The sequence below is a fragment of the Mya arenaria genome, chromosome 3 (assembly GCF_026914265.1).
Source record: "Mya arenaria isolate MELC-2E11 chromosome 3, ASM2691426v1".
Lineage (NCBI taxonomy): Eukaryota > Metazoa > Mollusca > Bivalvia > Myida > Myidae > Mya > Mya arenaria.
Window position 1 is genome coordinate 56153174 of NC_069124.1, and position 21912 is coordinate 56175085.

The 21912-nt window shown below is 35.3% G+C and overlaps 2 protein-coding genes and 1 long non-coding RNA gene across 4 annotated transcripts; 2 read left to right on the plus strand and 1 right to left on the minus strand.

Annotated features, from left to right (window-relative positions):
- The first annotated feature begins 776 nt into the window (after positions 1-776).
- Positions 777-12161, plus strand: LOC128226141 (uncharacterized). Its single transcript, XM_052936037.1, has 14 exons — positions 777-894; positions 1439-1530; positions 1816-2147; positions 2411-2609; positions 2737-2856; positions 2979-3068; positions 3265-3959; positions 4277-4281; positions 4738-4745; positions 9443-9774; positions 10447-10609; positions 10780-10860; positions 10980-11069; positions 11326-12161. Exons 2-14 carry the CDS (start codon positions 1450-1452, stop codon positions 12022-12024), a joined length of 2895 nt encoding a protein of 964 aa, XP_052791997.1. The 5' UTR covers positions 777-894; positions 1439-1449; the 3' UTR covers positions 12025-12161.
- LOC128228906 (uncharacterized) lies at positions 10576-11069 on the plus strand. The gene is made up of 3 exons (XR_008260004.1): positions 10576-10609; positions 10780-10860; positions 10980-11069. It is a non-coding gene; the product is annotated as an uncharacterized LOC128228906 (long non-coding RNA).
- A 2932-nt stretch (positions 12162-15093) lies between the features above and the next one.
- Positions 15094-21226, minus strand: LOC128228645 (extracellular matrix protein 3-like). Of its 2 annotated transcripts, XM_052940075.1 has the most exons (6): positions 21152-21226; positions 19790-19917; positions 19358-19593; positions 18630-18811; positions 18190-18340; positions 15094-17702 (listed from the first exon to the last, which is right to left on the minus strand). In XM_052940075.1, the coding sequence occupies exons 3-6, from the start codon at positions 19371-19373 to the stop codon at positions 17698-17700; spliced, it is 354 nt and encodes a 117-aa protein (XP_052796035.1). In that variant the 5' UTR covers positions 19374-19593; positions 19790-19917; positions 21152-21226; the 3' UTR covers positions 15094-17697. The 2 variants fall into 2 exon arrangements, with proteins under 2 accessions (XP_052796035.1, XP_052796034.1); XM_052940074.1 differs by lacking the exons at positions 19358-19593; positions 19790-19917; positions 21152-21226 and adding an exon at positions 18971-19195.
- Positions 21227-21912: the final 686 nt, after the last annotated feature.

Consider the following 21912-nt stretch of genomic DNA (forward strand, 5'->3'; position numbering starts at 1 on the left):
GTTCTTTAACGTGCACCAGTGTATAGCATTGTCACACGGGACCCCCATTTAACGTCCCATCATGAAGACGATCAGTATGTATTTAATGATGCGGCGGGGAATCGAACCTGCGATCCCTGGATTGACAGTCAATTGTGTTACCACTAGACCTCGGATCCGCCACACGAAACTACCAAATGGCACCCAAACCTACTTGTATCTCATGTTGTGGCACACATATCAAAAGCCAAATGGAAACCGGACATACAAAACACACACAACAATCACAAACTTAACTAACCGCTTGTTTATTTGCAAACAGTAGGTCAAGGAGACACTCAAGACAGCATACGCAGATTACAAAAATATTGATGACTCAATGTTATCATGATACAGAATACGGGTTGAATATTAAAGGGCTATGGACCACCATTTGGATTGAATCGTTACGATATTCAAACTAAACTTAAAACCGACACTGGCACCTCTTTCGTCTTTTTAATAAGTCGTCTACCGCCCTATGTCTCCATGCAATAGGTCGTAAATTCTGTAAAGCATTACCTGATAATATTGGGAAGAGGACAAAGCTAATCAATTTTAAACAGATATCGTTTGTTACTGCAATGAATTTTGACATAGGTTTCGTAGGTTTGGCTTAAATGTGGTATCTATTATCAAGTTTAATCTTAAATAAACATAATCGTTTAGTACTTGTAAATGTATAAATCTAACCCGTATTTGGCAGTAAAACTATTGATAATGCTCTCAAGGAGTTGAAGGTTACCAAACACATCAATTTATCAATAACCTATAAGTTTGGCCGAGGTATTTAAATGATCGATCATTCATGGAACCGGAAGTAAATTAAGGGAGATTCGTGATTTTAGGACATTTTGGAAATTCAGTAGGAAAAAGGTAATAACATTATTTTATTCGTTTATGGAAATTATGATCACAAATATGCATTATTAAACAAAAGAACTAAACTATTGTGTTAATGTTCAAAGAAATTGCATTACTTCAATTGATAAGTGGTCTCAACATGCATGTACTAGCGTGTGTGAAAGCGGGAAATACAATTTACGAGATATGCTCGAACCGACTGCAAACATCATGGCATCGATTACAAACCTTTTTATTAAGGAGGGCGAAGCGGACAAAGCGGGCAGTGGTAGCGAGGCGAGCGAACCCTTCTTAGTTATTCAGAGTTTTCTTAACATGTTTTAAAAGTCTTTAATTATGACATGTTTTCAGCTGGAAGAGAACCAACTAATGACATCATGTCTGTTAAGATGTTAAACTAAAAATCTTAACGTTATTGTGCGGTACCATCTGAATGCTGATGTAGGTTTTAATCTAAGTAGTTATTTTTGCATGCTTATACCACTTTTGATCACGTTGATACTGTTCATGTTCAATGCAAAACACTTTAATTCATGTCATTATTGTATTACTTCAGGGGTTTGCAAAATGACGACGCCAGCGCGTGTACAGAAAATAGTGGATACCTACGAGAGTATGCTGGGCGAGTTAAAGCGTATTCCTGTTCAGGTAATTAATCATGTATTGTTGATAACTAAAAAATCCTTAAAGAGTGGAACAGATAATTCCATAATTGGTGAATCCGAGTGCATTTCGGTGTGTGTTTCTTTCAGTTTCAATGGTTAATTCCAACATTTGTTATTAAATGTAATATATATCTTATGTTAACGTTTTGCTGCTGTAATGATAGATGTTTGGTTGTTGGCGTTGTTCGATCTCTGCTCTGTGCCATTTGACATATTTGACCTTGATTGAATGAACAAGTACTATAATAATTATGTTTCTGCATTTTAGTTAAAAAAGCTTGAAACAGAACATCTGCAACTGACTAAAGACATAGAAAAATTCAAGGATTCTGATAAAAACTCTGCAGCAAACATTCAAAGGTTAAAGGAAGCGAATGCGGAGGTAAAAAAACTGCAAAAAGAGAATGAAACTTTGCAGAGAAAGCTAGAGAAGTTAAGCAATCGAGTAGAAGGGATGCAGATAAAACGCCAAGAAGCTGGGAATGAGACCAGTGGTTTCGGCGCGAGACAAGATCGAGAAAAACAGCTGCAGGAGCAATTGGGTGAAGCCAAAACCCAAATTCTCGACATCCAAAATGAGTTAGACGACACAAAATTAAGGTATGTTTTATGAAGGATATCAAAGTTGTAAGGCAATAACATCAACATTTATCAAAAATGTTATTTTAATGCATACACATGTTGGTTTTATTGTGACGCTGTGCGACTTGCGTTAAATTTCCTTTCAACCTTGTGACTCTAAACAGGGTATTCGTTAAATTTTGGCATCTTTGCTTGCCATGGTATTTTCCACTGTATAATAAATAATCCATTGAAAGATGAACTTTGTTTCATTGTGAAACTCCATTACCTTTACTTTGCAGGTTAAGTAAAGCCTTGGGAGGACGCCTTAACGATGGAAATCCTGACATTGCTGATCTTAGCGACAAGAATCGACCTACTAAACTTGGTGAACGCTACTCAGAATTGTATGACAACCAATGGACTGATGCGTTTGATGTGTTTGACAAACAAGGGATGTCAGAAAGGGACGTTATAAAGCTTCTTCTTAAGATTTTACAGGTAATTTACTAACCAACATAATCAATAAAAGTCCTACTTGATTTATCAAAGTAATATCAAAATTGATAAATTGAGGAAAAAAAACTAAATTAGCGAACCTCATATAACTATGTTAGCTTTATTACAGTTTTACTTGATGGTAATTAATTCATTGTGTTTAATAAAGGATACTTACGACTTCTGCCAAAAGAAATCTCTGGAACAAATGCAGAATATCATACAGGCTATGCTTATCAAAGACAATATGGTATGTACTCCTTTACTTCATTTCTTAAATTGAATTGCATGTTTCAAAATAAATAACTATTTTGTTTTAAGAGTTGTGAGTTTTATTTAGTTATATATTGTTTTATATGTTTTCTTTCGCAGAGTGGTAAAGAGGTGCCGTCCCTGAGACTGAAGCAGTATAAGGACTGCCGTAAAGAAGTAGGAGAGGAATCAGGAAAGGCTGTGCTCGAGGTACTGCCACACCTTCATGCAAATAGATCGTTTATGTTTACATATTTTGCAATTCGCGGCTATCAAACAGTTGATCATATAACTTGAAACGTGTAAATTAAACATGAACAAAAACTAGATTTGATATGCAAATATATTAATTTATTTATCACCCAAATAAATTAGTGTTTGTCACTTGATGTCTGCTTTATTACAGGAATACCTGAGAACACTGAAGTATTCATCTGCGGCGAGCAAACCTCTTCAAGTGCAGCCTTATGTCAAGGAATGCGTTTTACTTTGCTGGTTGATGTGCCTTCAGGACCCTCCAGTTGTCCTTGATAAACCTCGTGGTCGCGGGGAGAGCTTCGAGAGCGAAATGTACCGAGCGTACACCAAGAATGGCAAGAAGATTGAGTTTCTCGTTTGGCCGGCTATGCTTTTGCACAAAGATGGCAACGTTCTTTGCAAAGGAGTTGCCCAATGCTACGATTCACTCAAACAAGATTACTTGGACAACGGTATCAATGGCAGACAGGCTTGGATGGAAACCCCTCGATCATCTGAACATAAAGATTATACAATGGAAATTGTCTATCCATCTAGGCAAACGCACCACTCTGGATCAGCACGATCTACCCGCTTTTATGACACTTCAAGAAATAAAGATCATAGTATTGAAAGGAGTCACCCTAGACAAGAACAAAGCCGTGTGGGCAAAAACCTGTACGATCTTGAGACGGCTTCAAACCCTTCGACTCCCACAGTTCAGTCAGTACGGCACGAAATTACCGATCAAGACATGGACGACTTCTTTTATTACAGACGAATTTGGTCGTATGACTATGAACGTGCGAGAAACTGCATGGGAAAGAAAAAATATGACCAATGCCGCGAATTCTATAAACAATCGTAAATATAATAGTGGATTTGTTTTAGTTTAAATAAACATTTAACTCCTTTCTTTACTGAAACACTGTAAATAATACACCAGACACACCAGTAAAACAATTGTGAAACACTAGAAGTAGAACCATATAAAGGATGAAATGCCTTTCCTGTACACCGTATTTTGAAAACAGTTTTTACTTGTGTTGTATCATTGATGCTTTTTTATTAACATAAGGAAATATTGTGGTAAATACGGCTTTTTCAACAATTCTTTGTTACACTTATTTGCTTTGATTTTAATCTTTCATGTTAAACAAATTAATGTTTATCTATTTTAGAGCTTGTATATAAAACATTTCCTTTTGTTTATTGTTGTCGGATGTTTATTTGTGTGCGAGTATATATCATAGTTGTCACATAAAATATAAAAAAAAATTGTCCGAACTTATATATTTGCTTACACTATCTAGTTACTGATCAATTAACCGAGTTCAATCATCAGAAGTCGTACATGAGGCAACCTTGAGACTAAGTGTAATTTAACCAAATTCGTACTTCATAAAGTATTTCAAAATGGGGTTAGATCAGAAAATCCCCAAAAAATATAACCGCAATGTACTGTCATGGTTTAATCGTGTGTCAAACATTACATTCCGTCTCTCATTTCTTTTATATATCAATTGGTTAACGTCAGAATACAGTATTTGCACTATTACTAGATGACTATACACAGTTTTTCAGCAGAATGTTGACTTGGTAAACATGTAAACTTTATGTATTAAGAAGTTGCATTTTGCAGATGATCAGGTTATAATAGGTAACTCAGTGAAAGATTTGTAAAGATATTTTATCCATCTCTATGATTATAATCAAACGTGGTGGTTAGAGGTAAATATAGCAAACACCAAGGTAGTAGTATTCTGTAAAAGAGCCCAGTCAGGGCAAATGAAACTTTGTGCTAGAGTGACGAACTACTTTTGGATGTCGACAACAATAACTATTTAGGCAGTGTATTTAACTGCACTGGCGCTTTTGTTTTACGTAACCAGTTTGTAGACGGCAAGGCCCTGAAAGCTATAAATGTATTAAGAAACATATCGACAACTATTTCTTGCCTCCTACAATTCCGCTTCATTTGTTTGACTCATTTGTAGAATCGACCCTCATTTATGAAGTATTAAAATATATAGAAAGGATCCACCTTTTATTTTGTGAATCGCTTCTATGAGTTAAGCAAATCACTTGTACAGCGGCTCTTTGCGGAGAATTGGGGCGCCATCATGAATTTATATAGATATAAATTACGTGATATTTGCTATGTCGAAAAGCTTTTACAAAATTTTAGTACCGTAAAAACGTGTACTAATGCAATGACGTCATCAAATCTTCGGCATCTTGTGTTAAAAGTTCACTTCAGGAGAATTGATTTCTAGGCCTCAATGTTAACCCGGGAACTATTATGTGTATTCAGTTTTTGCTTAAATTTTGAAACTACGTTTGAGTGTTTTCTGCAAAAGTGGCGTTGAAAATTCCAAGAGTGTGAATCTTAAAAGTATATACTTGCATCTACATCGCATATGTTTGTATATCTGAATATCTGAATATGTTATATAATTAAACAAATAGAAAATTTCCTTCTAAATAACGTGTTTCAATCAACGGGCTTCGTATTGAAACTGGTAAGTACGGGCAAACTAGACTGCAATGAAATAAAATATTATGTTTATAATGCACTGGAAATTGAATATGAATTTGATTTTGATAATTTATGAAGTTGTTTCATTGACCTTTGATCAATGTTTTTTAAATACTATTTATGCAAAACCCCATTTGTTTACATGTATAACACATGTTAATAATAGCAAACCAATCGTTGTATATTTATGCAAATCCTTGTTACATGCAAATATTGGAAGAAACATGTCAATGACATTGTTTAAGTTTTAATAGTATAGTCAATGTTTTAACAATTAACCGACCACGAAAGTCCATTATATCTATACAGCTTTGTTCTTATCAGTATTCACAATATTGTCAAAGACGAACATCCAATAGTCCATAACCATACTTGAAGTTTTATTAATAATTACTACAATGTAACGATGTGTACATGTACGCAATTGTATTGGCATTGTATTCGTATGAAAAAATGCTTTGTTGCATGAATCGAAATAAACTTCTGATCTTTTCTGTTCTGATTATGCTGCCAGATACCAGTAACATTGTTATCTAAAAATGAATGTAAAATTGTTATTGTTAACATTGTTAACATGTGATAGCTATTGGTATTATATAAAGTATAACTTAAGTATTGCTGCCAAGATGTAAGTTAAATAAGTACAACTTAAGATTTGTCGTCCGGATGTAGGTTAAATAATCGTATACATGAAGTATTGCTTGGAAGGAAGGAAGGAAGGAAGGAAGGAAGGAAGGAAGGAAGGAAGGAAGGAAGGAAGGAAGGAAGGAAGGAAGGAAGGAAGGAAGGAAGGAAGGAAGGAAGGAAGGAAGGAAGGAAGGAAGGAAGGAAGGAAGGAAGGAAGGAAGGAAGGAAGGAAGGAAGGAAGGAAGGAAGGAAGGAAGGAAGGAAGGAAGGAAGGAAGGAAGGAAGGAAGGAAGGAAGGAAGGAAGGAAGGAAGGAAGGAAGGAAGGAAGGAAGGAAGGAAGGAAGGAAGGAAGGAAGGAAGGAAGGAAGGAAGGAAGGAAGGAAGGAAGGAAGGAAGGAAGGAAGGAAGGAAGTTAGGAAGGAAGGAAGGAAGTTAGGAAGGAAGGAAGGAAGTTAGGAAGGAAGGCAGGCAGTTAGGAAGGAAGGCAGTTAGGAAGGAAGGCAGTTAGGAAGGAAGGCAGTTAGGAAGGAAGGCAGTTAGGAAGGAAGGCAGTTAGGAAGATGAAGGACTAGTTAGGGCAAATAACTAAGAGGATTTCAAATTACAAGGTGTTTTTCATTGGCACATAAGAAATCCATTTTTCAACCATTCCATTGATTTGGTCGTATATGTTTGATTTATTTTGAACAAATTACTTGTTACAAGCATATGTGGTCTCGCGTTCTTTCAGTACCAAATTATTTGATAGCCCCGTTCCCGCTTAAACTTCAGCCAAAAGTATTCTTTAGTTCTCATTTTTGGCAGTAAGCTAAGCAAATATGGAAAACGATAACGCTCACGACGTTAGATTACCAAACACATTTGACCAATTGATCAATAACGAAATGTTCGGCTGAGATATTTAACTGCTGTACCAGTGGTCATGAGAAAACATACAAACATAAAGGAATATATAAATGTGGCAAAACCTTAAATCTTGTAAGTTTGTTTTCGACATTCTATCATGAAGATAATTTAATTCACACATGCTAAAATAACATGTCATTCAGGCTAAACAAAACGTTAAATGATATCGTTTTCCATGCAAATGATTCAAGAATACTTTTAAAATAAAACGAAAAAACTAAACGTTCATAGTTAAAGCATCCCTACAAACTGTTAAATACTAGTTTTATAAAAGCGGGTAATACAATTCAGGGGGTTCAACGTAACTTATTTTTTGCGGAATATGAAGTGAGGGAAATGTTAGATGCGGAACATAATGGCTGTTTGTTAAAGTATTTTTGTGTTTCGGATAATATTTTGACCTGGTGAGTAAGTTTATATCCCTTTTATCGCATTCTTGTACCTATTTAAGCTATTTTATATTGAGTTTTTGCGTCTTTTTCTTTCGACGGCCCGCGTTTAACATGGGCGCTGTACGGACAATTTGTTTATGTTTAAACACCTTTTATGTCTGGCGTGTAAGTTTTATGCAGCTTTTGTTCGATGTAGAATCAGAATTAGCGTGCGTTTATATAAATATTATTAAGACACCGGCTGTAGGACATGTTAATATTTATAACAAAAGGCAATTTGTTGCCCAATAAGAACGTCTCGCTTATGTGTAATGCAAAATTACCAACCAGATACATTTGCATACTAATCTTGCAATTCATCTATGTGCTCATAAAATTATAACTCTCTATATCAATGTAACAAAACGTCTCGCAATACGGCAAATAAAATGCAAACATTATCAGTCTTATATTATTTTACCACGAAAATCATGTAAATTCGTTTTAAAACTGTGGTAGTCTATGCCTCACAACACTCCTCTGGCAGTTGTCTGCCAATAGATCTGTGAATACAACGCTAAATAATAAAATATATGTATGAAAAAGTTTAAAAACCGAGAGAAGCTTACACGTCTGGTCTCCGGGTAGGCGTATTTATATTGCGATAAAAACTTACTTACCAGGTCAAAATATCCTCCGAAAACACAAAAATACTTTAACAAACCGCCATTTTGATTCGCATCTAACATTTCCCTCACTTAAGAATCCGCAAAAATAAATTACATTAGACCCCCTAATTTCTGGATATATTCGCGAGTAACGAAAGGATTTTTGGGCATCTGCCTCATTTAATAGTTAAAGAGGTTTTGTTGAACTACGCGCTACAAAAAAAAACGAAAACAATTTAAAAGTACTTTTTATAAAAACACAATTATGTTACTATTGTAACATATCACAATTGAATCCTTATATCACTTGTGTTTACGTTGTTACCGTCCATGTGCAATGCAGAACACTTTGAATATTGTAATTATTGTATAACTTCAGAGTTTTGCAAACATGATGACGTCAAAGAGCGTAGAGAAAACATTGGATACTTTCCAATGTATGTTTAACGAGATTAAGGCCATTCCTCTTCAGGTAAAATAACATGAAAAAAATACTCATAATAACTTTAGTTTTAAAGTGGGTAAACAATAACCAGTCGATAAATCACGTGTAAACAAACAAGCATGTGACGTCCATTTCTAAATACTTTTTTACATAAAATATATAGAGGATATTTGTTGAATTCAGTGTAAGATCGTATTTTATTTCACGAGTGGTCACAGAAAAAATATTTTCACGAGTGGCGTAGCCACGAGTGAAAATGTTATTTTTCTGTGACCACGAGTGAAATAAATAAAAAATATTTTATAGCCTATTAAAGAGTATTCTTTTTTTGCATCTACACGTGTGAATAATATTAGATTTGCTTGTTTTTTTAATGATGCAATCTATGGTCAAATTTTCAGCGTTGCATCGTTCTACAAATTACCTTCAAGTTGAAAACTGGTCACGTTAAAAAAGTTATTAGATATAATAACTTAATACGTGTTTGTTTATATCGGTTGTGACCCGTGGTGACCCATGTGAGAACGCTTTTGAAGTCATGAGATTCCTCACCCTGGTGCCTTTATGTGCGTTTGCTGTCAGTTCCAATTGGCTATCCCATTTTTTTTTTAAATCCTAATTTCATGTTTACAACCTATGTGCGCCATCTTGTTATGTGAAGTGTGTCTGATTCGACTATTGTGCCATTTAACTGCTTGGTTTTCCCTTTTGTTGCCATTATTAATTAATTGCTGTTTAAATTTTGAATAAATTGACAAATACTATGATCATTATATGACTGCATTTTAAGCTCGAGAAACTGCAATCTGAAAACCTGCAACTGAGTAAAGACGTAGATAAATTAAAAGATGCTAATAGAAATGCTGCAGCACATAAACATAAGTTAAAAGAGACGCAAGCTGAGGTAGAAGAACTGCGAATGGAAAAGGATATGCTGCAGGAAAAGGTGGACTATTTAAACAAGCAAGCAGAAGAATTGAAGAAAAATCGACAAAAAGCTAGGGGAGAGACCAGCGAGTTTGGAGACAGAAGGTATCAAGAACATCAGCTGAAGGAGCAACTCAATGAAGCCAACACCCAAATCCATGATATTCAACACGAGTTAGATGAAACAAAGTTAAGGTATATTTTGCATGAAGAATGTCAATGATTGAAAGTGATAAATGCGTTTGTTTGTTTTTGTCTTTCGGTGAGTTTATGCTGCACCTTGTGTCTCTAAACAGGGCCACCGTTGCATATTTGCATAAGTGCTTGTCTTGGTAGTTTCCATTTTATAGTTAATGATGCATTAAAATGCATCATTTTTCGGTTCAGCAATTTTAATGTGTATGGCACTAGCGGATTTAGAGGGGGCGCACCCGGCGTGCCCCCCCCCCCCCTCTAAAATCATCCAAGATTACTGTTTTCATCAATATGAGAGAAACAAAGGTAATAAAATAAGCTTATAATGCACCATTTCCGACTACAAATTGTTAAAATTTTCATGAGGGAGTAACGCTAAATCCCCATACAAACAGTTCATGCCATATACTTTCGGTTCTGAGTGAGGGGCACATGTCAAAAGTTGCGCCACTAAGTTACGCCCCCTCTAACGTCAATTCCTGGATCCGCCCCTGTATGGGGTCTGTCTGAGGTGTCTGTGTACTGTGTGGTGTCTTTAGTTCAGCTCTTTCCTTGTGCCTCTTAACAAGGTTGCTGTTTTTATTGTTTTGCAAATGGGCTTGTCCCTGTAGTTTTCATTGTAGTATTGATTTGTTTTATACATTGTGAATATTCCATTCATACTATTTGAAGGTTAAGCAAAGCCTTGGGGAAACACCTTAAAAACAGAACAACTAAACTTGATGAACGCTACTCAGAGTTGTACGACAACCAGTGGACGGATGCGTTTGATGTGTTTGAAAAGCAAGGAATGACAGAAGAGGAAGTTATTAGACTTCTTCTGAAGATTTTACGGGTAAATTACGTCTCAACATAAACAGTAATACTACTGATAAGTCTTACTCCATTTATCAAAGCAATATCTAATTTAAATAAAAAATACTTAATTAAACAACCTCATAAAACTTTGCTTCAGTTTAATTTTATTTTAACTTGCTGGTAATGAAATAGTTTTGTTTCTTGAAGGATGTCTACGACTTCTGCCAAACGAAATCTCTGGAACAAATACAGAGCATCAAGCAGGCCATGTTAATCAAAGACACTAGGGTGAGTACCCACTCACTGTATCTGTTAAATTGAATATTATGTTTCAAAACAACAAAAAATATCTTAAGAGATGTGAGTCTAATAAAGTTATCTGTTGTTTTATATGTTTTCGTTCGTAGAGTGGAAGAGAGATACCATCTCTGAGACTGAAAAAGTATTTGGACTGTCGTAAAGACGTAGGTGAGGAATCAGGGAAGGCTGTGCTCGAGGTAATTAAACAAGTTATGAACTTGATACAAATGGATCGTATCTGTTTTTAAGTGTTTTTTTTTTCATAACTACGCGTATCAGTTGATAATATGCATTGAAACGTATGAACAAAAATAGACCATGTTGTCGGAGGCCTCTACTCAGTTTGTCGAAGGTTGTGTGTCTTATGTTTTAACTGTGATTTAGTAAGACTGTTTACCTAGATGCCTTATTACCTAAATAAGTGGTTGTCATATGGTTACTGGCTAATTGCAGGAGTACTTAGGGAAACTGAAAAGCACGTATTCGTCGGAGGCGAAGAAAGCGCTGCAAGTGCAGCCTTATGTCGAGGAATGCGTTTTACTTTGCTGGTTGATGTGCCTTCAGGATCCTCCAGTTGTGCTTGATTCACCTCGTGGTCGCGGGGAGAGCTTCGAGAGCGAAATGTACAGAGTGTACACCAAGAATGGCAAGAAGATTGAGTTTCTCGTTTGGCCGGCTATGCTTTTGCACGAAGATGGAAATGTTCTATGCAAAGGAGTTGCACAATGCTACGATCCACTCAAAAAAGATTATCTGGAAAACGATACCAAACGCAAAGACCTTACGATGGAAAACTACCCATTCTCTGATCGGAAAAACAAAACTTTAAAAAATGTCTATCCATCAAGGGAAATTAACCAATATGGATCCGCAAGGGCTACCGGCTTTAATGAATCTTCACGAAATCACGCTTATCATTTTGAAAGCAGCTACCTTGGGTATATCCAAAGCAATGATGACATAGATCGTTCCAATTTAGGAGGGCAGTCTCCTACTCGTAGATCAAACATGTACGGAATTACCGACCGAGACATGGACGACTTCTTCTTTTACAGAAAGCGTTGGTCGGATGACCATGACATGGCCAGAAGCCATATGGGGAAAGAAAGATACGACCGTTGCCGCGAATACTATTACAAAACGTATTTTTGAAAGTTTTAAAGAGGACTGTTGACTTAGATTTAAAAAATATGCAGTAAATTTTGTAAAATTATATCTGTACTTAAGACGTAGATTTCATTTTACGTAATTTTTAGCGGCTAGCGTATAATTGTTGATAGAAAAATGTAAAGATTCTACTGATGAATAAGGAATTGTAGAACATGCATCCTATACGCCACTTTAGGTTGCTCTTTCACCTGAAACGGAACGTTTGACGTAAACTTTTATTGTTTATCGGTTTAACTTTCATTATTTCTGATCTGTTCACGTTGTTTGTGGTGATTAATAAATCAATAAAATAATGCAATATGCAACATATTTAATTCAACGCGGCTGAAATGAAAATAAAATATGTCTGAGAGTTGCATAGATCCTTACAAACTCAACGTCTTACAAAATAAAGTTTACAATCTCATGAACGTCTTACAAAATGAAGTTCTCTAACTTTTTTACATTTCTGCTCTTCCCAACATTTTAAATAGTATAGAAACACGACTTGACAAGTATACAATGTCTTGAGTACATCAAAAGTGTATACATCAATTTGTTATACTATGTTATATTATCTCTTAAAAAATCATTCTTACATAAATAGCGGCGTTTGACGTCCATCTGTTCCGTACGACGTCTTGGATGTCGTTTCTTAACTGGCGATCCAAGTTGACCAACTAATCTGTCTTCATGTACATGAAAACATATACTTTCCAAGAATGCATGTAAATTGGCATTTAACATTGTCTTTGCAGACAAACTTCATTTAAAAAATATAGTAATATTTCAAGTTGAAATTAATGTTTCAAAAAAGGTTGATGCAATTTAATTCACATCGTACATGGTGGTGTAGCTATGTCATTATTAATGATCTTAACAATGGTTGAATAGTGTAAAATGGTATGTTGTATTTCACATCTGATGCAGGATAACATAAGATTTAAAGATGCGTGAAGTTGGCTCATCCATCAGAAACCGACTCTCAGCTTGACAATATAGCTGGCGTATCATCCAGCGCAACGTTCAGTTCAAAACTCAAGACAACGTGTCGAGCTGACTTGTCAATTAACTCGACATCCAAAGTGCCAAAATCCGAATGTCATGTTTGCACGAACCCTACTTGGTTGTTGAAAACCAAACAACGTGAACGATGTTAACACTGAAGTTAAAGTGCGTACTCCATATTATTGGTACATATAATTCAACAGCACGCATTTCGTAAGTATTGTGTACATTGTCATTTTGGTACATGTATTTTAGACAAGATCTAAGTGTATCATTATTTCGGTGTCTATTATCATAAGCATCATAAAAACACTGAGTTAGTAGTGATTATAGTCAAGGTACCTTGGTTTAAAGCTGCTCTCTCACAGATAAACCTTTTTTACAACTTTTCATTTGTCTTCGAAAGAGCAAATTGTTGCGTAAATATCTATAAACAATGCTATAAGGTTGCTAACAAAAGATCAGATCGTAGATTTTCATATTTCCGTTCGAAAATTAATGTTTTATTGCTTAAACGGTTTAAGAAAAATACATGAACATCAATTTTTGTACTTAAATATAAAAAGCTACGATCTCATTTTTGTCAGCAGTCTTAAATATCTGATTTCCATGGATTTTCGCAAAAAAAATTGCTCGTTCCAAGACAAAAAAAAAAGTTGTCAAAACGTTCAATCTGTGAGAGTGCAGCTTTAAGTTACCATAGTGTGGAGGTACCATTGTGCGGTCCATACTATGGTGTTTAACTCGTCTCGCCTTCAGCTTGACGATCACTTCACTCTAGGAGTATGCTCTGTTGGCGTTGAACGTCGATGGACGACCAGTCAGTTCGACATTGGAGGTTTGCTATTTTAATGTCGAGCTCAAAGACGGATCAGAATGGCATTCAAAAACTCAATTTCAAATGCCGAGCCGGTCCGTCTTTGAACGAATTTCAAGCTGGATGACAAGCCATTTTTATTTCGGGACTATCGATATGAATGTCGACTTGAAGTTCGAGCCAGCTCGACAATGGGATTTGTATGTCAAATTGAATGTCGATTGCTGATGAAACTTTACGCACTCAACATGGCCACTAAACGCCAGATCCACCACTTATCGGTGGCGCAAAGAAAATGAGCTGTCGACACTTCCGTGGTGCAGCTGTACCTTGTGTTTACTTCTTTAATAATAATAAAAAAAAATGACGTGCCTCCGAAAACTGCACTTCCATTTTCCTCAAAACTTGGGCATCTAACGTAAAATGCTTACTTAAGGGGCATTTTCTAGACGTCTGAGTTTATCCGGGGTATTATATTTTCAAAGCTTTTGCTCCAGGGTTTTTAACAACGTTTAATTGATAGTTTTGTACAAAAACGGCGCGCTGATTTTGCAAACAGTGCAACTCAAAATGTATATACTCACTTTTCTCGCATTATAAATACGCCTACCCGGAGGCCACACGTGTAAGCTTTTCTCAGTTTTTAACCTATGTTTCTAGAGGCCTTAACAAAATAGTTATTTAGTGTATAAGCTGAACCATTGCTTGTTAACAAAGTGAAAAAAAGAAATTTGCGTGACTTAAAACTATATTCTAGTGAACCATTTTTGTATCAATTTTAGATATTTTTCAATGATTTTTGCATTTTTTTATCTTTTCGATGGCTAGTGTACTTACATGGGCACTATACGGCCGATTTTTTTATGTTTAAACACCTTTTATGTTGGGCGAGGAGGTTTTATGCAGTTTTTGTGTGATTCAGAATCAGGATAAGCGTGCGTTGATAAAAGTGTAATTAGGACACGGGCTGTAAGACATGTTAATATTTATAACAAAGGCAATTTGTTACCCAGTAAGAACGTACCGCGCATTTGTTATGCAAAATTACCTACCAGATACACTTGTATACTATTCAGGCAATTCATATATGTGCTCATTAAAATATTACTCTTTATATCAATGTAAGAACTCTAGATATAGTAAAATAGAATCAGACTGATAATGTTTGCATTCATAATTTTACTGTATTGCAAGACGTTCATCCTGTATCTAGAGAATCAGGCGGAAAATCAGATCACAATAATATGTTCTTTTTTATGATTTTATTTCTGTAATGCAAAATGCACATGTTATAATGCATGGAATATCTCAATAGTCAGTATACATATATGTTACCACATATTATCACAGGAGTATATTATTTCAGGTCAACTCAACTCAACTCAACTCGACATCTTTATTTCCCCCATGGCTGGAGATATTCATGATATATACAAACATTGATAGACATATAATGTATATAATATATGTATAATAAAAGTATAGTTCAAAATTATTGCATATTGGTGTCAAAATATTTATACAAACATTGCAGGATAAAGCTTCATATCTAAGTATAAATAACAATTGTCTGATTATAATATCATGTTGACAACACAGATGATAACATGTCATGTTGACAACACAGATGATAACATGTCATGTTCATAACACAGATAATAACATGTCATGTTCATAACACAGATGATAACATGTCATGTTGACAACACAGATGATAACATGTCATGTTGACAACACAGATGATAACATGTCATGTTCATAACACAGATGATAACATGTTATGTTGACAACACATATGATAACATGTCATGTTGACAACAGAGATGATAACATGTCATGTTCATAACACAGATAATAACATGTCATGTTCATAACACAGATGATAACATGTCATGTTGACAACACAGATGATAACATGTCATTTTGACAAAACAGATGATAACATGTCATGTTGACAACACAGATGATAACATGTCATGTTGACAACACAGATGATAACATGTCATGTTGACAACACAGATGATAACATGTCATGTTGACAACACAGATGATAACATGTCATGTTGACAACACATATGATAACATGTCATGTTGACAATTGTTGACAACACAGATAATAACATGTTATGTTGACAATTGTTGACAACACAGATGATAACATGTCATGTTGATAACATAGATGATAACATGTTATGTTGACAAAACAGATGATAACATGTTGTTGACAACACGGATGATAACATGTCATGTTGCATATATACTGATAAAAACAACACAAATCTTGTACAATGTTTGCATAATCTTGCAATACCTTTTCACAATGATTTTTTACCCAAAAACAAGGAAAAGTTGACATATTGTTCAAGTTAGAAATCAACAATACAACAATGGATGCAATTTGTAGCGTAAAAAACTATTCAACTAAATAAGTACAGGGTTTACCAGACCATAATATTGAAAGATCCTTCAAAACATTCAACTTCAATAATTATTATGATTTTGCTTATATAATTAAAACACATACATTGTATACTATCAAATATTTGAATCAGATAATATCCTACATGAGGGCTATTCCATTTAAACATATACCCCCCCCCCCCCGGGGGGATGTACTTTTAAAATATACCATCCCCCTACAGAAGCAAGTTTACCCTTTTGGGATCCAAATTAGCGAAAAAAGACACCCACCCATATACTTTTCAAATAATAGCCTTTCCCCCGGTGGGTTATAGCTTTACTGGAATAGCCCTGACCTTGTATGTCTTGAATTTCGCACATTTTTTTCCAAAATCCTAACTTATTGCTCCTCTTGGACACATTATCCATCCATCATTCATTGGATAAACTGAAGCAATTAATATGGCCATATCAAAACAAGCGTAGGGTCATTTTCAAACATAAAATGTCATTAAACTGACCATGAATTAAAGAATCACTGTACAGCTATAATGCAAACACACAAAGGAAATATAGACAAATTATTGCACATAATCATGTTACATCAGTATGTATTATTTTAAAGAGATAATATAATAAACTTCATAACAATAGGCTGATGCTATGTGCTCTGATGATGAAGAAAAATGAAATATATGACAAGTCATAATCTCAAATTTCACTATAATATTTATATTAACTGAAGTTTTGGCACAAAATGGATTTTATTTGGAAGAGTATAATTCCTCTACAAATATTTTTATGCTTATTGTGTTGACTCAGAGAATGAGATGCAGCAAATAAAATGAATGCAGGACAAGAATTTGGAATTCCAGTAAACATAACAGAATTTTCTATAAATGTAATGACGCAAATATGTTTCTGTGAGAAAATATTTAACATTTAATCACCATGTACCGTTTTATTTTCAAACCAAACAAGACAACTTAAATTTTAGATTTCTCAATTAAAAAAATGTGAAAATTTCAAAAGCACAATGTCACAGTCAGACTTCAGAATGGTATGGGAGTGACTGGTTGAAGACATGAACATTTGATATGACTTTTGTATGTCCAGGAGAAGTTGACATCACAGTTATGGTTCCTGACGGAGTTGGCGGCAGAGACGTCTGCTTATGTTGGTGTCGTATAAATATCACAAGCACAAAAAATACCAATCAGCAGTAGAACACTTGCCCCAATCAGGGCAGCAATCACTTGCCAAGAAGTGGCATCTGGCTTTCACTGTTTTCAGTTCTTTTGCCAGGCTTGTATTGGTCTTCTGTCAAAGACTTTCCATTGAAGTTGAGAATTAAAAGGGCCATATTTGTGCCCTTTTCACCATTCCCAACCCCTGCAATGTCGTCGAGGGATCTCTTTATATGGTCTAGAAAAAACCACAGTTTTTCACCCTCAGCCTGTAATGATAAAACAGAATGTCAAAATCAATAACACTTCAAACAAGATCATTGCTAACTGATGCTTACATTCAATGTCTGCTATTCACAGTTGAGACAAACAAGACAACTCAACTAATATTTTAGCCTGACTTGCTACACATTGGTTGTGTGTACTGTTAACAAACTGCACTCAATTTTATGTGAATATCTGAATATAAATAACATTTCAGCTGTGGCTAAAGTTTAAGTATTTGATCCAGAAATGAAGACTATGACAAACAGGTAAGCTAAGCTTGACCAACAGCATCTGCAAGAACTACATGCATTGAGCTTTGAATTATACTATTAATTATACACGACTATTACACCCTAACATATACATGTAGGAATAGTTTATATAGGTTCAGAGGAATTAAAGTTTCTTATAATAGTTTTATGTAAAATGAAACATCATTTTATAACCAACCATCAGACAAATACTGTAGCCATTATCTGCTATTTTTACCTTCCTTAAAAAGTGGTGAGGAATCAAATGAGAATCCATCTGCCCCTGGAATGTTGAAGACTTCAGTGAATTCTGTGTCATCCTGGGACATCATAGCAGATAGAGGGAACCCTTGGAATGTGGTGTTAACTGAGGAGGGGTCCGTTATGTCCTGCAAATAATAATTACATTTTGTTTAAGCAGACACTGAAGATGCTGGTGGATTATGTGTCATCCTGGGCCATCGTGCCCCTCTACTGGTAATAAATCTATATCCTGAATATAAAATTACACATCTAATTAGGGTCGATTGATATTAATATGGGGAAAGTCTTTTGCTTGCTTTGTCTAATAATGGCAGGCAAATTAGATATATAAAATTACTGGCGTTATCACCTGTGTAACCATTTCTCTTTTGATTATTCTCTGCATAATAGTATGTTCCCTAAAACATAACAAACCAGTATTCTGATGACAGTGTCCAGTTGTTCTGGGTTTCCCACACATCCACCTATATCCGGATTGTATAGTGGAATGTAACCTTCCTGCCCAGCACACACAAACACCTTCTCTATGTACAGATAGACGTTCTGATCCAACAACTGTATGGGGCTCACATCTAGTCTGCCATACACTGTATCTCCTATAAGAAAAGGCTTATTTTTATTTATTTTACCTTACATAAATATGTCCCTTCTTTGTATATAAAAGGTCAATCAATCAATTCTGAAAGCATGGCCAGAATAAAATATATTTAATGGTAGTGTACAATGTCATGTATAATATAAGAAATATAACAAACCACTTTTTCCATGTGGCATTGTATGGACCAGTAAGTCAGTCCTTTGTGAATGGATCTCCATTAATGCCTCGGTCCATAAACACTTTCGGGTGCTGACTGACTGGTCTTTATAATGTGACCCCCAGTGGTGTGTAATATTTCTTAACTATTGTCCATTTGGTTCATCTAGTGTGGCTGAAACTTACAACCTCTTTGATAAGAGTTAAACACCTATTTAGCATCAATCACTAGCTTATTAGGAATAAACTACATCATGATATATTTTGCAGTTTCATAAACAATTCAATTCTGTGTTAATATTTTTTCATCAAGAGTTTTGAGGATATATCTTTTAAAGTTGTTATATTTTTCAAATTTTCAGCACTGTTACAATAAATCATTAAATACCTGGAGCAATGGTCATGTCGTCCTCAGAAATGTATGGCAGTTTCTCTGAAAGCCACACATCTCCTATTCAAGCTGAACTTGGCCGGCACAGGGTCACTGACTTGCTGCAATTTGATTGGTAAACTGAATGTCACATGATCAGAAGGCGAGCAGCTGATTGGCTGTGTTGAAGTGTGGGTGAAGGTCAGAAGGCATGGCAACAGGATCACCACAAGGTCACCACAATAGTTCTTGAGCTGTAACAGAAATATATTTATGTATGAGCTTAAAAAGTATGCAGAAAAAGCTTCAATATTGAATAACCAGTTTTATTTTTTTCATAAACGCTGTGACAATGGAATAATAAAAAATGACCTCACTCACAATAGAAAGCAGACAGTATCACCCCATGTATTGAAATCATTATCTTAACTAACAACACTTTAAACTTACCATAGTGGTTGAAGTGACAAGCCAGTTCTGGTGTGGTCTGTCCGACTTGTCCGGACTTGGTAGAAGCTGCAGGTCAAAGGTCACATCACCATGGCTCAAAGACTGGACAGTAGAATTGAGTTGGTTTCCTGCAATAATGGTTTCAAAAATAATGTAATTACTACCGTTGTTCACATTGTATATTTTTTTAAGCCTGCCAATGATTTTTCATTTGAAAATATGTGTTATTACAATAAATCAACTTTTCTTTTAATGTTATTAGCACATGATTATTCATGCCAAAGACTGCAATTTTTGTGTGAAATATCATATTTAAAGGGGCTAGACACAAGACAAAAATCAGTAATTATAGTATTTCCTCAAAACAAGCCTCGAATTATCAATGCCAGCTAGTAGGAGGCCAATGATACATCACTTAACAAGGTTAAAATAATAAACCAACAATCCTGTTGCTGTCTCATCTTTTGTAAAACAACGCAATATGGTTTCCCAGTTTAAATCATATCTGAGTACAGATAAATATACTTATGCTATTTTTAAACTGGGATTTAAGTGGAAGACAACCATATCAATTTTTTGATGATCATAATATGCAGAATTGAGGGAAGTTCGTGAGTCAATTGCTATTTCTATCGATGATGCAAATTTTCCTTCTTTTTTGTATTGGCGAGCTGCTCATATTTATGATAATAAACATGGATTATGCAAAATTTTATGAACTTCGAAATGGCAAACAACTAGTTCACTGAAGTAGCTGTCTAGATAGTTTGGAAGTTTTTCTCTGCTTCGTGCTTATCCTCATGGTTCTTTGAAGAACATGAGAACCATGGTCCTGAATATTTACATGCGTCTGGAGCGTGAGTCAAGTTAGATATTTTTATGTATTTAAAAGTTGACAACTGGTTTTACCAGTTTTGTTTTTTTTGGTGACGATATTTTTAACAATGCGAAAGTAGTTCCGAGATTACACACGGTACTCGCATGATACGGAATCAGAAAACGACAGTATGATGATACGGATTTTTCAATACGACGTGCTGTATTTTCACTGTTCGATAATGGAAAAGGAATTTGATAGGCATATAATAAAGCACAAATTCCACATTAAATTGTGACAGTCAGTCAGACTGAGTAATAATGTTCTCAAAACAAATGTTTTGTCTATTTGATTTAAAAAAAAAACCCAACAACAATCAAATAAGAGTAGGAACAGCATATTATTTTCTGAACAGTTTACCCCACCCATCACAACCTCCTGTCTAGTGTGTCAAGTGATTTATATCTTATGGCATGCATATTATATTTCTATGAGAAGCCCATTGAAATGCCATATATAATGAGAAAATATAATTTATAACAAACCTGGGGTTGGAATTAATCCGATTATAGCGCTGTTTAGACTTCGTTATAACCCGGAAAGAAACCGGAAGTTACTTGGCCGCAAAGGATTATGGTATATTGTGAAGTCGCGATCAACGGAAAAAACAGATGAATTCCGAACGAATGAACATTTCAAGGGAGATAACACAAATTATCTGTTCGATCGGTCTGAAGAGATTTTCACCCTTACGTCATATGCGATTAAAATTTTGACACCACCCCAATCAGAAGCAAATTTCACAATACAGTATGACAACCACCTACAGATGCAAATCAGCGAAAAAGACACCCCACCATATATGATTTAAAAAAATTGGCGCCCCCCCCCCTGGGGTATATGTTTAAATGGAATAGCCCTAAGTGATTATCTTATTATCTAACTTGTAATTCAAATATATTGCAAACAAGAGCTTAATTAAAGTAAAGTGTTCATTTATTATTGTGTCACCCCTCTCAAACAAGGGCCAGCTAGCTGCACTTATGAGACACCTCCATTGATGTACACCTTTACTCCGGATTCCTATCTACCTATCTGCTGGGCATCTGGCAGGAAGGCAATCAATAACCTTTTAATATTCATCTAGCTGCTTGGTCAGCAACCATCTATATCAGAACAAGCTCTGTGTGGGGCTCAAACCTTTGACCACCCGCCCCATAGATTGACGTCCTAACCACTAGAACAGGAAGGCGATAATGCTGTTTACCATTATCAATTTTCATCAGTTTTTCTCAGAGGATCAAGG